The 18,532-nt window shown below is 40.6% G+C and overlaps 1 protein-coding gene across 3 annotated transcripts in view; it reads left to right on the top strand.

Annotated features, from left to right (window-relative positions):
• Positions 1 to 8,917: 8,917 nt before the first annotated feature.
• The window catches only part of CLIP4 (CAP-Gly domain containing linker protein family member 4), a 32,804-nt gene continuing 23,189 nt past the window's right edge, over positions 8,918 to 18,532 (top strand). The window contains exons 1-7 of one of the 3 annotated variants that reach the window (XM_068410236.1): positions 8,918 to 9,017; positions 10,109 to 10,145; positions 12,384 to 12,445; positions 13,032 to 13,178; positions 16,086 to 16,225; positions 17,134 to 17,227; positions 18,147 to 18,308. In XM_068410236.1, coding sequence (XP_068266337.1) covers positions 13,046 to 13,178; positions 16,086 to 16,225; positions 17,134 to 17,227; positions 18,147 to 18,308 — 529 coding nt within the window. In that variant the 5' untranslated portion in view covers positions 8,918 to 9,017; positions 10,109 to 10,145; positions 12,384 to 12,445; positions 13,032 to 13,045. Of the gene's footprint in view, positions 9,018 to 9,599; positions 9,666 to 10,108; positions 10,146 to 11,108; positions 11,128 to 12,383; positions 12,446 to 13,031; positions 13,179 to 16,085; positions 16,226 to 17,133; positions 17,228 to 18,146; positions 18,309 to 18,532 lie in introns of those variants that run through there. The other 2 variants (XM_068410244.1, XM_068410253.1) reach the window with 2 other exon arrangements.

Raw genomic sequence — 18,532 nt, forward strand, 5'->3', positions numbered from 1 at the left:
CCTTTCTCTGTCTTTGGCTTTATTTTTGATTAAAAATCCAGATGAACGAGAGAAAACACAACAAAGAATCAAACTCACTGTTTCATCCTGGACTGCAGGCTGGCCTTTTTCTCATGAGTTTTCCATCACGATCCCAGTTTTGTTGTCAGTTTTCATTGTTGTTTGCCTTGAAATCTCACGTGCTTACTGCCTAGGATCTGCTCTTGAAGTTGTGCACTGTTGCATTGTACTTTCCGACTCAGGTTTTCTTCTTTGATTCAAAAAAGGAGTGTGAAAGCTCTGCTGGATTTAGAGCTAATGGATAAAGCGGACTTGCGTGCCTCACTTCTGTCTTGACAGATGTCCACTACAAATAAGATTTTAAGCTCATTAGGGTAAGCAGTCACCAGCCAGTCAGCACCCGTGTTGTTTTTATAAGGGCAGATTTTTTTCTGCACTATATTGGTAGGCAAAAGGACTTGGTACCTGTCCCTCCTTTTTTCCCGTGTTGCAAAAACATAACATACAATTGAATGAAGAGATTCAAAGGAAGAGACTGTATTTTGAAGCCTTTTTGAAGGGAAACTATTTGAGCAGGCGCGTAAATGCCACTAAATACTCCTTAACCACGAGAAAGGTGACCTTGACTGAGTACGTACCCACTGGAGAGTACAAGACACAAAATCAGATGGGTTAGAGATGCCTGTTAGACTTCTGCCTTGAGGGTCTTCAAAATTTTCCCCAATTTCCAAGTGATAAGCTGTTTACTTTTTCCTTCTAAGACTTCCAAACAACATTTTGATTTTTTTTCTTCCCCTCAGGTGATCATTCTTGGAAAGTTTTTTTTCTCTTCTAGATAACTTCCCAACCTGAAAATCCAAACTGCACAATAATAGTATTTGTAGAATAAGTTTTCCGTATGTTGTTAAGATGGTGTCTGCACCTGCTTGTAGTGATAGGACCAGGGATAATGGTTTTAAACTGAAAGAGGGGAGATTTAGATTAGATATCAGGAAGAAATTCTTTACTTTGAGGGTGGTGAGACACTGGAACAGGTTGCCCAGAGAAGCTGTGGATGCCCCTCCCTGGTAGTGTTTAAGGACAGGTTGGATGGGGCTCTGAGAACATGGTCTAGTGGAAGGTGTCCCTGCCTGTAGCAGGGGGGTTAGAACTAGATGATCTTTAAGGTCCCATCCAACTCAAACCATTCTATGATTCGATGATCTAGTGGTTCTAAACTGTAGAATTTCAGATTAAAAAAACATTAAATGAAAATTGATTTTTTCCTTCCTCTGAGTGTCTTGGGATAAAATTTGAAGTCACAAAAGTGACTTGCTTACTTTTACTTCTTTTTCATTGGCCAGGGCTTAGTTCTTTTAACTGCAAGACTTTATGGGTTAAAACTCTAAGAAGAAAAGCTAGCAAAATAAAAATATAGAACCATTTCTGAAAAAAAAACCAAAACAAATAAAAAAGCTGTTGTCTGAATCACTTCTGAGGCCAGGACAGAATAATACCACTCTGAAAGAGAAATGAAAGAAGCCAAAGTAGGAACTGGAGGAAGCAGAAGATATTTATCTTTTTCAAGTATTTATTTTGGAAGGGCAGTGTGTGAATGAGGGTGATAAGAGCAATCACCCCCAACCTCCCTCTTCATTACTCAGACTGGCCTAAATGGATTTGTCTTTTAATTTCCAGATGCAGCTTTTCTGCTGAAGGTGGCCATTTCTCAGTGTTGTAAAGGTTACAGACAACGGTGGCCAACTCTAATGATGGCTTCTCTCTAGCAATGTGAATTCTCACTGCATGGTTGTGGGTATCTCATCTGATTTCCAAAAATCTTTGCATGCTGCCAAGCCTATAAAACATTCTTAGACTTTAAAGAACTGGTTACATGATTCATTCCTTGGTGTTGGACTGCAATAGCTGAATATCTGCAAGGAAACTCATTCTCTGTAGCCTCATTGTTCAAAGCTCTTTTTCTGTTCAACAGGGGCAGCAAAATTGCCTGATTTTACAGGGGACAAGGCATGACAGTGATTCCCAGGAACATTTTTAAAACTCTATGTGCTTTCTCTAAAGTAATTTTTCTGGAACACATAAATTGTACTTAATATACGTGATGGCATAGTCATTTCCCTCAATGCTTTTCTGGGAAGTGTCAGGCAATTACTTCTTGGCTCTGCTTCTTGCAAGTCATGTAGATCACGCTCTGGCTGCTTCTGTATCTCACCATGTTGTGTTTCTACACTACAGTCCCAGCTCTTTTTGCATTGCCTTTTAATGCACCTCTTCTGTTTACAGTGGGAGTTGAGACATCTTTATGTAGCTGCATAATACTTGTGCAATAAAATCTCTTGTGACTTTTCTTCAAAAAGCAGCTCCAACAGTTCTGTTGTTTGCACTGGGAATTTTGACAATTAACACCCATATGAGTTGTTTGTTTTATTTGGGAAGTTCTTTTTCTTCACTTTTTCCTTTGATTTTACAGTCATGTCACTTTTGTTTGTTTTTTTCCTAGTTATTTTCAGGCCATGCATTAACATCTTACAGGAAATACATGCATGGTTAAAAAAATGATAAATCCTGGTTTATGGTTATTTATTAGGTAGTCATTTATTATTTTAAATATTAGTATTAAACCAATATTCAGTTTATTATTTATTTATTATTAAATAGAAATCCGGGGTCATAGAAAACACGTTTCAACAAGGCATCTCTTTTATCCTAACTTTAATTGCAGTTTGCATGTATATGCAATCTGACTATTTAATGTTGCATCAAATTTTTTAGCTTCTATGAGAGAGAGGAACTTTGATGTGCCTGTTTCCAACCACTTATGAAACTGCATTTTCCTCATCAATATTCTTGTTACTAAGTAGTTATATATTGCTTTGCATGTCTGAGGCGCTTCAGAAAAACCCAAATACTTTACCTCATGGAAAATGCTAAGGAAAATGCTTTGTCTCATGGTCATGCGATAAAAGAGAAGACAAAATGGGTAAGTTAGGCAAAAACCAGTCAGTGCTACAAGAGAATATCGATGAGGAGAATGACAAGGAAATATTTTTGAGTGTAAGAGGATTAGATGAAACTGTAATCTGTAATTTATGAATGCTATATGTTGATGTCATTCCTGGTGCAGTTACTATAGTAATATATTTTGGTTTACAATGCTACTGTTTGCAGAACATAAATTGAAAAAGAAACAGTCATGTTCAAGTAGACGCCCAAGTGTTGTTACCTGTATACTTGCTGACTTGAGCAATTTTACAAGTACCCCAGATGAACACAAAACTCTGTTTGAGGAACAGACCCTAGGAAAGCACCAAAAATAAGATAATTAAGGATTAAAGGAGGCTTTCCCTTGCATGTGGATTGTGTGTAAATTGCCTTTGCTCTTCCTTTCATATACTTTCTTCCTGCAGTTAAAACTGACAGTATTCTCATTTTGAGGGAGCTGCCTGGTCATGTAGCACTCCTCGAGGAAAGAACTTAAATGTTCAAACCTTGTCAGACATAGTTGGTGCAACAGACGATGAAAACCAAAGACTAGTCTGAAAGTGGCACTATAAGTGCCCTAGAAAAGGCAAGAATAAGGCCTGAACATCTCTGAGTACCGGAGATGTGCAGTACTCAGACCCCAAAGGTGTAACCAATGCCGCAACCATGGGATGGATTTTAGGGCCTTATGAAAACAAGAGTCAATTGATTAAAAACATTATGAAATTTCAGTGTGAATCTAGGAACATAAGTTTAAAAATTATGGAAACAAGGGAAAATGACAATGAGGGACTGTTTTTGAGAGGTTGCAGGCTTTAAAAGGGGAATACGCACAAATGCTCATGCAGGGTCTTAAAAATTTAAGGTTTGTATTTGTGGATGACTTCTGGGGTAAGTGAATTTCTGCTCACTGAGGAATTGTGGAGAGCTTGAGTGGTAACAACAACTCCAAAGAGATATTTTACTCTGAAAGAAACCTGCTTTTTCTTCTTTTATATCAGCAAATTGAATATAAGCAGGGAGCTGTTCATATTGTTGGCCTAGATATCACTGAATAAATAAGAAATTGCTGCTTTTTATTTCAGCTTCTTCTCTAGAGCTGACAATGTTCTGGGACATGGAGTAGATTCGCTCCTTTCTGTAATCACTAACAGAAATACTTACAAAGCTTCATCATGTTTCCCCTGTGGAAACCTGTTGACAATGGTAAGGAATAGGAATATCACGGTTTGAAGAAAATCTAGTTGCAAAGAATTAAATGAAACCAGTGAGTCTATACAGAGCCTTTATTAGCGGTGATGGTGCAAATGAAAGACAAAATTCATCTTGATTCTGGGTCAAGGATAAACTTTTCAGAACTGTCTGTCTGAAGCTCAACTCACGCCTTCTCTTTTTTTTTTTTATTTCTAAGTAAATTGCTTCAGACCGATTGCATGAGACAATACATGTGAACTCAATGCTTTCAAAAACCTGTTTGCAAAAACAGGCTTTTTTTTTTTTCAACGGCAGCAGGACAAGAAAAAACAGTTGTTGAAAACAGGTAGAAAACCAGTTTCCTTTTCTAGCAAAAATACTTTATAAATGAATTAACAGAGGAAGAAACGTAAGCACGAAAGTGAAGAGAGTCAGTTTGGGGGGTTTGCCTGCACAGGGCTGTTGGTACACTCAGATGACCCAAAGGAGTCGAGAAAAATTGTATGACCACTCGAGGTCAGCAGTAGTTTTGTGAGATATATTTACATTTGTCTATTATTTTTGGAATATGTATTCTGGTCACTTAGTCATAGTTTCTCTTTGCTAAGAAATCCATGGGTACTTAAAAGCTTGCTATCTGTCATAACTAATACATTCACTGCTGGTTTCAATGGTCAAGACAGTAAGTGCCAAAAGGTAAGAGGTAAGACCAAGAATTATGTGAAACAGCATAAAGCTTTAAGTATAGATTTCCAGAGTTATGCAAATCTAGAAAATTAAAAGGGGACAGTCCCATTAGCCTAGGCAATGGTTATGTCAGTTCTCACAAGTGGAAGCAGGTTTGTGGTTGTGGAGCAATTTCAAGGAAGCAAGTTCCTATCAGGTGAGGGACTAGCAATTCAACAGGCAGGCAGTGGCTTCTGTCATTTCTAGTGGAAGGCGGTAGTGTTGATTTAGGACCTATAAGTGAGGTCCAGGTGATTCATATTCCTGAAAAATATCCCAGGATGCCATAGAAAAGAGAGCAGCTATTTAGCCTCATGCCTCTTCCAGTTCCCAGTGGGTTCTCTCACCTAAAGTGTCTCAGGATTTCCCTGAAAATTGAGATAAATACAGAATTCCTCCTGGCTTCCTCTCGCAGAGTATATCCAACCACCGTGTGTGCACCAATAGTTGTGTGAAACCACGTCAAACCTGCAGGTAGCCTGGAGCATGGCAGCTGCTGCCTAGCAGTGTGGTGTACCGGGGCAGCCATCCTGGTGCGAGTCCTGACATGTGTGTATGCAGAGCAGGCATTTACTCTGGAGAGATTATCTCCTTCCAGTGCCTTGGCACCAATGAGAGAGGAGCCAAGTGGCTCTTGATGAAATGCTAGGCTCGAGGCTGTGGATCCAGAAGTGGTGGATGTGATCTGAGGAGCTGGGAGTTGGCACACCTAGCAGAAACTGGAAAGGGCAATTTACATGGCAGGGTGCTGGCTGATGTTTGGAAGGAGGAAGGGTGGCGTGTCCCTCAGGGAAATAATGGGCAGGGCTGGAAAGACTGACAATGACTGGCAGCCTTTTTTGTAGGAGAGAAATGTCCTGGCTGTAGGTGGATATGCAGCTTCCTTGTTTCACGCCCAGCTCTGAGGGTAGCTCCTGGAGTATCAATCATCTTTTGAACATGCTTGCTGTCCTGAAGCTGCACTGAAGGTGGTACGTAAGCATGCTCACTTTCAGAACCTCTCTGCTGCCCTAAACCTTGCTCTGGAGTGGCTCTACTTGAAGCTGCCATGTCTTCCAAAGACATTTAAATGATCTCTTTCCTCTGACATGCGCATTTGTGAAGATGGAGGACCTGGTTAGTAATGCCCTGTTTCTGCCCAAAGGAGAAACAAGAAGTGAAATAATATTTTAGTTAAAACAGGCTTGTTGCTCACAGGCATTGTTTCCCCATCTTCCTCCGGAGGCAGTCAGAGCTGCTGCAGCCCATTGTTTTGAGTTCTCCAGGTGCTCAGCAACCTTGCTGCCCACGGCAGCACTGAATGAGCCAGACAGGATAGGCTGAACAGACTTTTATTTAAACTCATATCCTGGCATGTAGGAGTGGCTGAAAAAGGTATTGTGAAAAGCTACAGAATGAGGTTTAAATATTTTTTTTTTAAATTTCCATGGCTGGGCCCAGGGGTTGAAGTCAGGACAGGCAGAGGTTTTGTCAGGCAATGGTGTCTAATCTCCCTTGCCGCTGCAGCAATAACAGGATTCACTCTGAGCTAAAATGTTTGGGTTTTTGCCTTTACTGCTCCAACCAGAAGGATATTCTAGAACCTGAGATGCTTTGTTAGGTGCTTGCTTTCATTTTCTAGAATAAAAGTATTCACACACAGTTTTATCCTCATATTCAACATTACCTTTGAATTCACACACCATTTTCCATGGTTTATGGCTTGCCCTCTGTCTCAGCTTTCATTCTGCTGCATTAAACAAACCATGCTCTGGTAACCTCTAAAATAGACTGTTCTTTTCCTTGACTGTGCTAGCAAATCATCTCTGGACATGCTAGATTAGCTGCCTCTTGCTGAAGAAAGGTGGTCAGAACTGCGTGCAATTTCCCAGAGGGATGGCAGAACCTGCCGGCATGAATACTTCCCTGCCACAAGCCTCCAGTTACCCATCCTAAGATAAGTGTTTGCTTTTTATGCCATTGCATCGTGTTGGCAATGATGTCCATTGTGTAACTGTCAACTACAATCACATCTTTCTCTTCCTCAGTCACTTTCATAAAATGATCCTGTACATCAATGTTATTAGTTCATTCCTTTTTAAGAGCAAATATTTCCATTCTTTTTGTCTCATCAGTTTCCTGTTTTTTCCTGTCAAAATCATTAAAGGAAAATATGAAACAAAGATTAGTTCCAAGAATAATACCCCAGGATGTCATCAGTAACCTTCCTCAGCCCAGTACTTTCCATTCAACTCTACTCAACATTGTTTCCCCCTGTGCTTGCACTTTACCTCTGTTGAAGTTCTCCTACATTCTAGTCTTCTTCAGAATTGCTAATAATTTCCATTTCAGGCACTTTACTACAGTCCATTATTCAGTATCAGTCATAAAACATTTCCTTTGCCCAGAACATCAAGCATAATAATACTAAGCTCACATTTGATCTTGCTTACATCCATGTCTTTGGTTATACTTCAAACTCTTTTTCTAAAGTACCCTTGAGGTGAAAATAGCAGGCCTTCATTTTCCTGGATTACGATTTTTCTTTGCTTTTTCCAAAGTATGGAACATTTCTAAGAAATGGAAGAATTATCTTAGCTTTTCTCTAGCCATCTGGTATCATGTTTACTATCGGAACTGCAACTCCATGTTCCACTTCTTTCAGTTTTCAAGTCTCTGGGATCTGAGAGCACTTACAGCTCTTGACTTTTCCAGTACTTCACTTGAGGTAATTTCCACTTGTCATTCCTATTATTTGTCCTGCCTCCCCTCCACAATTAATATTACCACTGGAAAAACAACAAAAAAACCCTGGTTACAAACATCAGTTATATTTACTTACTAGCGACTCACATTGAGGATAGAAATATAGCAGGACCTGTCTGAGTTTTTATCCAGGTCAAATTCCCCTAAAGTAGCCTGGGCTCGAGCCATATGAAAATGGGTTTTACCACTGCCTGGGTTTCTTAGAGATTACTAGTGTTTGGATTTAGATCCTTATTAGGTTTACAGCACTGGATAAGCACCCTCTGAAGAGCCTTCTTGGAAAGTCGCTACTTTCGCTCCTCCAATTCGTAACTAAAATAACTGGGAAATCCAGATTTCTGAGTTCTGTGCTTAAATCTACCAGCGATTACATGTGACCTTAACCAAGTCCCTTTACACAGCTGTTGGTGATAAACATTTCACTGTGTTAAGCATTCATGAACACTTGGCATGTTCATGTCAAGTTAAGGAGCACTGTGTGCTGAAATCCTCAGTTAAGGAGCACTGTGCCGCTGTCTCTCCTTGCTCCCCATCTTCTCCCAGCCATACCTCCCATCCCCATTTCTCTTCGGGTGTGCGAACAGCGTGGAGCATCCGGATTATTTCCCTGCTCATCCACAGACCAAAGCTGCCTGATCTGCAGTTTGCTGGCCTCTAATTTTCCCTGGACTTTATTTTTGAGCGCTTCTCACTGCTGCGGTATGGGTGTAGGCTGACCGTGGGCAGGGGCAGTGGATTAAGCTGGCAGATCTGTCCTCTGTGTTGCCCTGGCCGGTTTCCAGGCCTGTCCCCACCCAGGACGAGCGCAGGCTGGCAGCCACCTTGGGCGAAACAGCATCTCCGGCCTGTTTGTAAGGCGGGGGGAGGGAGGGGTATGCTTAGAAATGCCTCCTGCGATCACACAGGGCTGACTGTGGTTTTTCTTTTAGGTGTGACCGGCAGCACCCGGAGGCTGCGCCCCCAGCAGCAACGCCTGCCTCGCACCTCCTTTTACCTCAGCGCTGCCTATTTTGTAACTGCTCCGGAATTTTACCTGAACTACCCGGCCCTACGTCTCGGGCGGCGGGGCCGCCAGGCCCTGCCCCAGCCCCGCCACGCTGCCCGCTGACGGGACGGGGACGGGCAAAGGCCCTGCCTCAGCCCCGCCGCACTGCTCGCTGACAGGACGGGGACACGCCCCAGCCCGCCAGGGCCCGGCGGCGGAGTGGGGCGGGGCGAGGAGGGCGGTGCTGGCCGCCGATAGGCAGGTGGGTGGGAGAGGGCGGGGCGATGGCCGCGCCGGGGCGGGCGCGGGCCGGGGCCTTGCTCGGCTCCCTCCGCTCCGGGCGGGCGCGGAAGGCCCTGGCCGCGCCCCTTCCCGCGGAGAGCAGGTAGGGCTTGGCGGGGGAGGGGTAGCCGCGGCCCCGCACCTCCCGCAGGGCAGCGGGATGGGGACCGGCGGCCTCCCGGGGCTCTCTCTCTCTCCCTGCCTCCGCGCGGGGCGGGGGCGGGGTGGTGGCGCGGGGGCCGCCGCAGCGGCCGGGTCGCGGCAGGGCCCGGCCCCCGCCGCAGGGCGCAGCGATCCCGCCCCTCCAGCTGCGGGCACCCTCACGGGGCCGTGGGTCCTCCCCACGGGTTTGCGTGGGGCAGGGCGGCGAGGCGGGAGCACCTCGTGGGGAACGCGGCGGGGGATGGGGGGCCGCGGCACCGTGCCCCAGCCCGCTGAGGCGGCGGCTGCCGCGGCTGGGATTCCCCGCCCGGCTCTCGGGGGGTTCACTCTGGTACCCGCCCCGTGGTCGGGTCTGGTACCCGCCAGACTGTGCTGGGGGGGCGGGGGGTAACGCGGGAAGCTCTGGGCGAGCAGAGCCACCCTGGGCGGCTCTGAGGCTTGAACTCTCCTGAGCTTCCAGCCTGCCAGAACGAGGGGCCGTGTTGCAAGAGGCCCCACACACCGGTTGAAAAACCGGTCTGGAATGTGCCGATATACACCTGACGTGTCGGCCACCCGCGCTGTGAATTTTATGGAGCAAACACATAGTGTATGTGCAAGAGTCTTGTTCTCCGAACTTAATTTTTCTTCTTGAGCACATATAAGTATGCGGTAACTAGTCCATTATACGTGGTTATTGTCAAAAGCAGTGTCGCGTTTGTGGCAAGCTCTGCTGTCAAAGCCCTAGCATGGTTGTGTTTCATCACTTGAAGTGCTTTAGCATTTGCAAGTTTTTTATAGCACTTGCAGGAAAACCTTGTATTTGTGCTTTAACACAAGTTGCAAATTACAAAATCTGGAGTACGTGAAAAAGTTGGATCCTGTGTTATACAACTTTTTCTTAAATATGCATCGGTACCAGGCACTTCTCTGTAACGTATGGATATCAGGAAACCTGTAGTTGCTCTTCAATCTTGTCAACATAAGTGCGTGTGCATCTGATGACTCCTTAAAATTTTTTTTTTCAATGATATTTCTATTTTTCATTTTCAGATTTAATTCAGTTAGGAGAACGTATGGCTGGCAAACAGTAAGTATGATACTCTCTGTTGTGCTAAACTACTCTTAGTGGTAGTTTGGCAATGCTGTGAACAGGAAAATTCCGTCCTTTCTTTCTTGAAGTTCTCTACCTGTTTCTTTCTGTCTGTCTAAACTCATCTTACTAAGATAGGGAAATCATTCCTCTTCTGGAAGACCTTCTGTTCCATTTCACCAGGACTGCCTACCTCAGTTTGTACATCTTGGATATTATTAATACCTCAGGCAGTTGTGTTTTTGCTCAGAACAGAAGTCATTACAAGGACAACGTCTGTTTGTCTTTTCCCTTTCTTTGAAATAGTTTTCAACCTTTTGCTTTCCTTTTGCCTGTCCAGGTATGTGTGTGTGACATTAACTGGTTGTAATGTTCTTACACCTGAGCTAGCAGTCTCTGGAGGTAGTCATGGGTGCAGAACATGTTGTTACCTTGACATTGCATGGTTCAGTACTGTGTCATGACACGGTAATATATTTCTAGATCCAAATTAAAATCCCATGGTGTAAGGATGGGATGCACACTTAGGTCGGGGGTGTTGGCACTAGCATAAACATGCGAAGCCATTCTTTATGTAGTTGGGTCGGTGTGTGCATTGTAGCACTTGGGTCTTCATGTCACCTACCCAACTGCATGGGTTGTTTCCCTGCCTGCTTTGCTTTGGTAGTTGTGTGCTGGATTCTTTTCACTGGCGTGACAGATTGTATTCTTTCCTCTGGCCCCTCAGAGTAAAAGATGCCCTGGATACTTGCAAACACACAGATTCTGTTCTGTTCGGTCTGCTTTTCTGTGTGCAATAAACAGTCTTTTTTGTATTAATTTTCAAATGTCTCTGTTGATTTCTAGTTCCAGCAACTTTTGTCATTGTACTTTACAAATCTCACCTCTTCCTGTTACCATCTGCTCAATCAGGTCTGGCTCCTTTTCATTGTGTTTCTTTTGTTTCCTCGATGTTGTGCTGGCAGCGCTGTTCAAAAAGGTTAGAATTCCTTTCCTGTCTTTTTCTAACTTAACAGGTTCAGCTAGCATCTCTTCTATACTCATCCATGTTACTTGTTCCTTTGTGCATTTCATGAGAGTGTCTGATGTACTGCCTGTGAAGAACTGTTGTGGATTCATGTGTGTTACAAAGCTTTGTTTTGTTTTGTTTTGCCGTAGCCTTTGAACAAATATCAGATGGTAGCAAATTTATTTCACTGTTGCCCTACAAAAGAGATTTAATCAGTGACTTGCAGATTAAGAGGCTTTCTCTTCCCTCATGCAAGAAAGCCGTTGCTGTCATGTTTGTGATGACTATAAAGCCATTCAAAATGTAAACTAACTTTTCCTTACTGGATGAAAATAATGATTGAAATAATTAGTGATACTTTTGGCCTTATTGAATCTAAGAATGCTTAAGTCTGTGCAATTTGATAATGCCGTGGGAAGAAATAGTCCTTCCCAGTGGCCTCTTTCTTGATCTTCCCCATGTGTTAGCACATGCATTTGTACAGCTGTATGTGACTGAGGAAATAAACTAGTTGGAGAAAAATGAGCATTTTTCATGTGGACCTCTCTTCCAAGTGGAGAATAGGGTGCAAGAAGAGGAGGTTTTCATTCATTTACTTCAAGATTAGCATCTGTAATCCACTGCTAAAATGCCTTTTATATTAGAAAGTAGATTATGTGAGGTTCCCAAAGAGTGTGACAAATTTATTTGGGTAAATATTAGAATAAATCTATTCACATTGCTTGTTGAGTGTAATATACAAAACCAAAAATAAGTCTCAAAAACAGACTAATTTTTTATTTTTCCTGTTTACTCATGTATATAGATTAAATGTAACAAAAACAAACATGCCTTGAAGCTCCACGAATTCTTTCTGTCAAGGAAACTGGCTAAAGAAATTCCTGAGTAAAGAGCACTGTATAGCAATCTCAAGAATAAAAATTGAGGTTGTTTAGTAGAAGTGCTACTTTTACCCTGAGTATTTAATCATGAAAATTCAAGATGCAGAATTTCAGTTTTTCAGCTGTGAGATGTAGTCTCCAATAGTGCCATAGTGCCTGTTTCTATTAAGAATAATGTTATTCATTATTTGTTACTGAATTTGCCTGAGTAGATGTCTTACAAGTGGTAGCCAGCTCTCCTCTGATCTTAGCCTGTGAACTGTAACTAGAATGTAACTTGGCCTGGTTGTTAGAAAATGTCACTATAACTCTATGTGGCTATTTAATCTTTCTTCTCTCTCCTAGGTTGCTCTAAGGCCTGAAAAGTTGACTGGAAACAACACCAGGGTGGAGGTTACAACACTGTGGTAAGTATGCTATTTTAAAACGTAGAGGGGAGAAGCTGGGAAAGGAGCTGATATGGAATCAGGAGTCCAGGAGTGAATCACTCAGTGCTGAATTGTCTGCAGCTTTGTGTGGGAAGATTAAAGTGATGAGAATTTTGAAAAAGGAGAAAGTGGTAGCTGGTAGCACGTTCTTTCTCACAGAGAAGGAAAGCAATATGCATGCAGAGTATGAGGACAGGTACTTGATTCTGTGCATTTTCGTAAAGCTGTAAAACACAGTAATCCACTCGTCATCACTGTGTGGTTGCTAATTATAGCATTATTATTTTCATTACTGCTCAAGTGGGAAACTGGGGGGAAATATCATGTTTTCCATTAATAACTGCAAGTTTAGCAATGAAGTCAGAACTAGAAGTTGGCTGTCTTTGACACCATACTCTACTGGCTTTTACTAATTAACTGCATTAGTTTGTAAGAATGTAATGGTAGTGATAGTTTATGTTTGCAAAAAGGAAAGATTTTAGTCTCATTGCACATTATATCTTACTACGATAGAACTAATCCAAAGTATTTCTAATGAGTTTAATCAATTTTTTTCCTCCTAAAGTGGTTTTCTAGAAGATGACCATAGAGGATCTCCCAGAACCTTCCTTAGAAGGAGATTCCCTCATTGAAAGAGAACGGTTCTTATTCCCAAGCTCCGAAACATCTGTTACTTTTTCTGTGGCTGCAGCACCAATGCCTTCGGACTGCGGTATGTACTTCTAACAGAAAATTAATTTGTGATCAGCAGAGAATAGATTTGAATAATAAATTTTAAGAAAAGCTATCAACTCTTTAATTTATTCCTGCTTTTCAGAAAAAGTTTACTGATTGTTAAATGAATTCTCTATTATTCTTTAAAGGAAATGAAAGATGAAGACCCATGCTTTTTCTATTATTGCATACATTTTAAATTATAACATCTTTTCCTTCTTACTGTTTCTTCTGTGTGTGTGTGGTCAGATGTTTGTAGGCTTTTTACATCTCAATGTAATTAAATGTAGTTAAGCATCTACATCACATTTAAAACCTCTAGAGTTACGCTTTTTCTTGTGCTTTCAGTATGTAAACAATAGACTATAGGGGGATATTTCTGTTGGAAGTGTAGATGTTTGTGGTGGTAAGCACTGTGAAATGAGTGTTAGAAAATTATAGCAAGTATTGGTGATCAGCTTTCAAAATAATGGTGAATTGTCTTCACAGGTATAAATTATAATATTTTAAACAGGATATATAATATATTAAAATATCAATGTAGGTAAGGATCTTCGTAGATAGATAGCTACAATTATAATGCCTTTGAATCTTGCAGAAGATGTTAATAGCATCTATATACCTTAAAAATTACTGCCTCCACCTCTGTTTTTCCCATGCTTTGATTACAGCAACAAACCGGATTCAGGAAAAATAAATACATGTAATGTTCTGTCTTTGACAGACTCAGCATTCTTGAGACCCATTTGATGAGTTAGCACAGGCTGGAAATTTAACAGTTCCATATGATATATTTTGGTACATGAACATGTGTCTTTACATGATTTAGCCCTGTTCTCATAACTTGTCCATCCTATTCTACTCTAAGTACTGCCATGATTTATTCCATTCTGCTTTCTTATCCCTTAGAAAAATTTTCTGTTCGTCCTTCTTTAAACATTGTTGTGTTGTGATATCTTTTAATAACACTACAGCATCACTACTATCTGTCCTACTCAGTCTATGCCTACTCATTGAATAAAAAAAATTCCTTTTATAGGAGGTCGCTGTCACCTGTGTAACAGTAACATTACTGAATCTGGGTAAAGAAGGTTAAACCACAACAGACAAAGATTCTTAGTCATTACATTAAGTGCATGTATTTTTCCTTAATACAGTTGAGCACTGTAATCAATGCATGGGAAAGACAGAGGTGGAGAAAGTAATGTTTTAAAGTATCTAGGTGCCATTGTCATCCTTTCATGGAACTTTTTGTTCTAATAGGTTTTCTGTAACATTTCTTTGCTTTGCAAACACTACAGCTGATGACCTGTTAAGCACTTATGATGGTTGTTGTTAATACTTAATATATTCTCAGGTTTTTACCCTAGCATGCTGATTGTAACAGCCTATTAGAGTTAATTTCTGATATATAATTTGGTTCAGGTTCATAGCTAGAAATCTTCCTGATAGAGTAAGAATCATGCATTTTGTGTAAGATCATTAATCTTCTTGGCTAGTTGTCTGTTCACTTCATAGCTTTCAGCAACAGATCAGCTGTGGTTTATGCAGAATTTAAATATTAGTAGATAAATCAGTAGATCTGTGTCAACGCATGGGACCTAGGTGAGAAGCACACTTTGTGTAGTGCTGGGAGATAAGGGGTTTGCTTTTTTTTATGTGCTAGGTGCAAATAAAAATTCATGCTAAATATCAGTGAAGTTGTCCTCCTTTTTCATTCTTGTTAAATCAAGGCACGGCAGTTAGAGGAACTCTAGATAGCCAGGAAGCGAGCTCCATATGTTCTTTTATCTGTCAATCCACTCTAGAATTGTGGTATGTTCTTTTTGAGGAAAGGTTATGATGATTCATGCAGAGGTAGTTTATACCATGTCATACACCCAGATGGCTGATGCTGTATTTTACTTAACCTGTACATCCATTCTGAGAGCCTTCTATCTGCAGTTGATGCAAGCTGACATTGTACATTTATTTGAAACCTTTTTAAAAGGCAACTCCCTGATAGCTGCAGCGGGGGTAAAAGTTCAGCATTTTCCATGATTCAGTCATTTGCTGATGACAGTAGTTTCTGCTTCCATTCCATCTGCTAATAGCCATTGCTATCCAGATTCTTTGACATAATTTTTCAGAGTTGGTAGAAATAAATTCCACAAATTTAAAATACAGTATGTGTCTATACATGCACACACTTAGACCTGTGAGTAACATGAAATATCATACTTTAATAATCAGGTGGTTTTTACACCTGTACTTTCGGTTGCCTGAAGCAACATGAGGTATAAAATAGTAAAAATATATATTTTTTTCTGATCTTGGTTTGGTGGCTTAATTTTTAAAGATGTTTGTTACCTGCAGCTGCCACCAGCTGGGATTGATACATTCATGAATTACCTGAAAATAATGGAGACCATAGAATGCCTTCCTGATTGTGCATGTGTTTGTGTTTTGGTATGGTTTATGTAAATTGTGACGGAAGAAGGAAAAGACATGTTTTGTAGCATATGGAGAAATCACGTAGGCATTTAATCACTGGGAGATCAAGCGGCTTGTCTGTGCTTGGTAACAGCTTAGAATCAGGAGTCTTTGGCTAGCTTGAAGCAAGAGTAAACCCTTATTAGCATAATCACTGCACATCCCTGTTAGTCCTTGCCTAAACTTAAAAGCAGTCTTGCAGTACCATTGTATTGATTGCTGATTCAAAGCTTTTTCAGAAGTATAAGCAAGTATATTAAAGGAAAAATAGACCAGATGTCAAAGAATTTTTTCTAAATTAATTCAACATTCTGATTTTCCAGTGTGATTAGTAGTGAAGTGACTCTCACTGCTCTTCTTTGCCTCTGAGCTGGAAAAACTGGATGCATGCTAAAACTTCCAATTGTGCCTAATGATTCCTTTTTTTTAACAGAGTTTTCCTTCTTCGATCCCAACGATGCAGCATGCCAAGAAATACTTTTCAACCCCAAAACATCAGTTTCTGAATTGTTTGCTATCTTAAGGCAGTGGGTTCCACAGGTCCAGCAGAATATTGACATTATTGGGAATGAGGTGAGGTCCAAATGAAGATCCTTGAATGCTTTCAGTGTTAAAGAAATACTATGTTGACAATGAAGAAGAACAGTTGGTTCAGAAGCAGAACTAATCATAAACACAGATACAGTTTCTGCCTTTTAACAAGTAGTTACTGATCAGTGCCTTGTATCCCACGTTTTGTCAGCTTTCATTTGGAAAGAGAAAGATGATGGATAAAAATCCAGTACATTTGGATAGATGGTAGAAGCAATTTTATTTCTCAAAGCAGTTGTTTAGAGACCCTTCACCTTGGTGTTTCAGTTTCCTACTTAGTAGTAATCATAAACTGCAATATATGAAGTTACAGTGAAGCCTGACCTTAAGGGCAATGTTTCCAAGGCACAAATGCATTAGGAACTGAAATCTCTTTGCAGCCTGTAATAGGCTGCTTTCAGAAGACACCTTCCTCCTAGTAATTCCATCCTACTTTCTTATTTTTTCTTCTTCTGGATTACAGGCTTTTCTAGACAGGTGGGGGAGTACAGTAAAGATTCTTCCTACTGTAGTGTAACTAGGGGCTTTTTTTTGGGGGGAGAGGGATTGTTGAGAGATCAAAGAACAAGGGGAGAGACTTCCTAAATGATGTCATTTTCCTATTCAGTTAAGCTGTGAACTTTTCAGCATGTGAAATGTATGTTAGAAGTAATAATATAAAGAAGCTTTAAAATCTGTAAGCAATGAAGGTTAATGATATTCATATAATACTATGTATTACATTTGTACATGTTGCTCGGTTCTGCAGTCACAGTCTATTCTGGCAGGTTTTTTTGTTATTAGTCATTGAAATACTTCAGATATTGACTTCTGGATTTAACTTCCTTAATAATACTGATGTCAGAGATATGCCAGAGCTAAAATGTGCCTGTTTTCCACTTGTCTCTCAGATCATTAAAAGGGGTTGCAATGTGAATGACAGAGATGGGCTGACTGATATGACTCTCTTGCATTATACTTGCAAATCAGGGGCTCATGGTATTGGTGAGTAAAGAAACATCATTATAGATGTAAAAACCTAATTAATTCGCAAAGGCTAATCTCACTGACTGTTACTGAATTTTTCTTTGCAGTAGATTTTTTTTTTTCTAGTGCTTGGTTTTGGCTCATGTAGTGGCCATGAAAAAGGAAGATACAGAACTGTAGCGCAGTTATGGCTGTAGCAGTTGGCAGTAAGTTGAGTTAGTGATAAAGGTGTTGCAAACAATAGTACCAGCTTAAACATATTTAATATAGCAAAGGCTGTTTCAGACTGAGGTACAAGCTGCAACCTAAGCTATTGACAGTTTTCTTACATCAGTGAAACTAGAACATTTAAATGACTGGCTGTTCTTTTTTGTTCCTTCACCCTGATCATGTCAGAAGAAAACAATAATCTTTGTTTGCATTATTATGATCATAAGTACTGGAAATAAGAGCATATTTAACTCTGTTTGGACACCCCTACTAGCTTTTCTGTGTTGTGCTACTTTTTTTGTTGAACCAAACCCGGTTCTCCTCTGAGTTTGAGCTACGTTTGAGTGAGGTCTGGCATAGGTTATCTTTTCTGGTGTTGGCAGATCTTTTAACATAAACTTCAGCATTGTGGCATGTAATTATTTTTCTTCTATCAATCAGATACTAAAATCTGATATTATTAAAACAATCCTTGGTTTTGATGGGTGACACATTATTTACATTAGAGATAAACAGGTAGTGTTATTGTATACTATAGTAGAGATTTCAGCTCTTTATGATAAATGGCAAAGATTTCTGCATCCTGATCCTAAAAAGAAAGGCATAGTAATTGTTCTGCTGTGAGCTTTAAGGCTTCAACATACATTATGTGTTACACATAAGCATCTGCATGTTTTTTGAGGTGAAATAAATCTGTAATGCATATTTTACAAAATTTATGTTGCAGGTGATGTTGAAACTGCTGTAAAATTTGCGACGCAGCTTATTGATTTGGGTGCTGATAGCAGTTTACGCAGCCGCTGGACAAATATGAATGCCTTGCATTATGCTGCCTACTTTGATGTTCCAGAACTTATTAGTGTTATTTTGAAAAATGCAAAGCCAAAAGGTAGGCATTGTTACTTTTGTTTCATGTCGTTGTCTGTATTTTGTTCCTCTGTTGACCCTAAGCTGATGTGTAGTGGTCTTTAAGTGTGGGGTTTGTTTATCCGTTATACATAAATAATTTCTAATTTCTTATTCTTCTAGTCAGCCTTATTGGTTCATTTTTCTGCTAACCTATTTTTTTGTGGCTTCATGCACTGATTCCATTGCTGATTTTTAAACTTGAGC

The sequence above is a fragment of the Nyctibius grandis genome, chromosome 1 (assembly GCF_013368605.1).
Source record: "Nyctibius grandis isolate bNycGra1 chromosome 1, bNycGra1.pri, whole genome shotgun sequence".
NCBI classification, from domain to species: domain Eukaryota; kingdom Metazoa; phylum Chordata; class Aves; order Nyctibiiformes; family Nyctibiidae; genus Nyctibius; species Nyctibius grandis.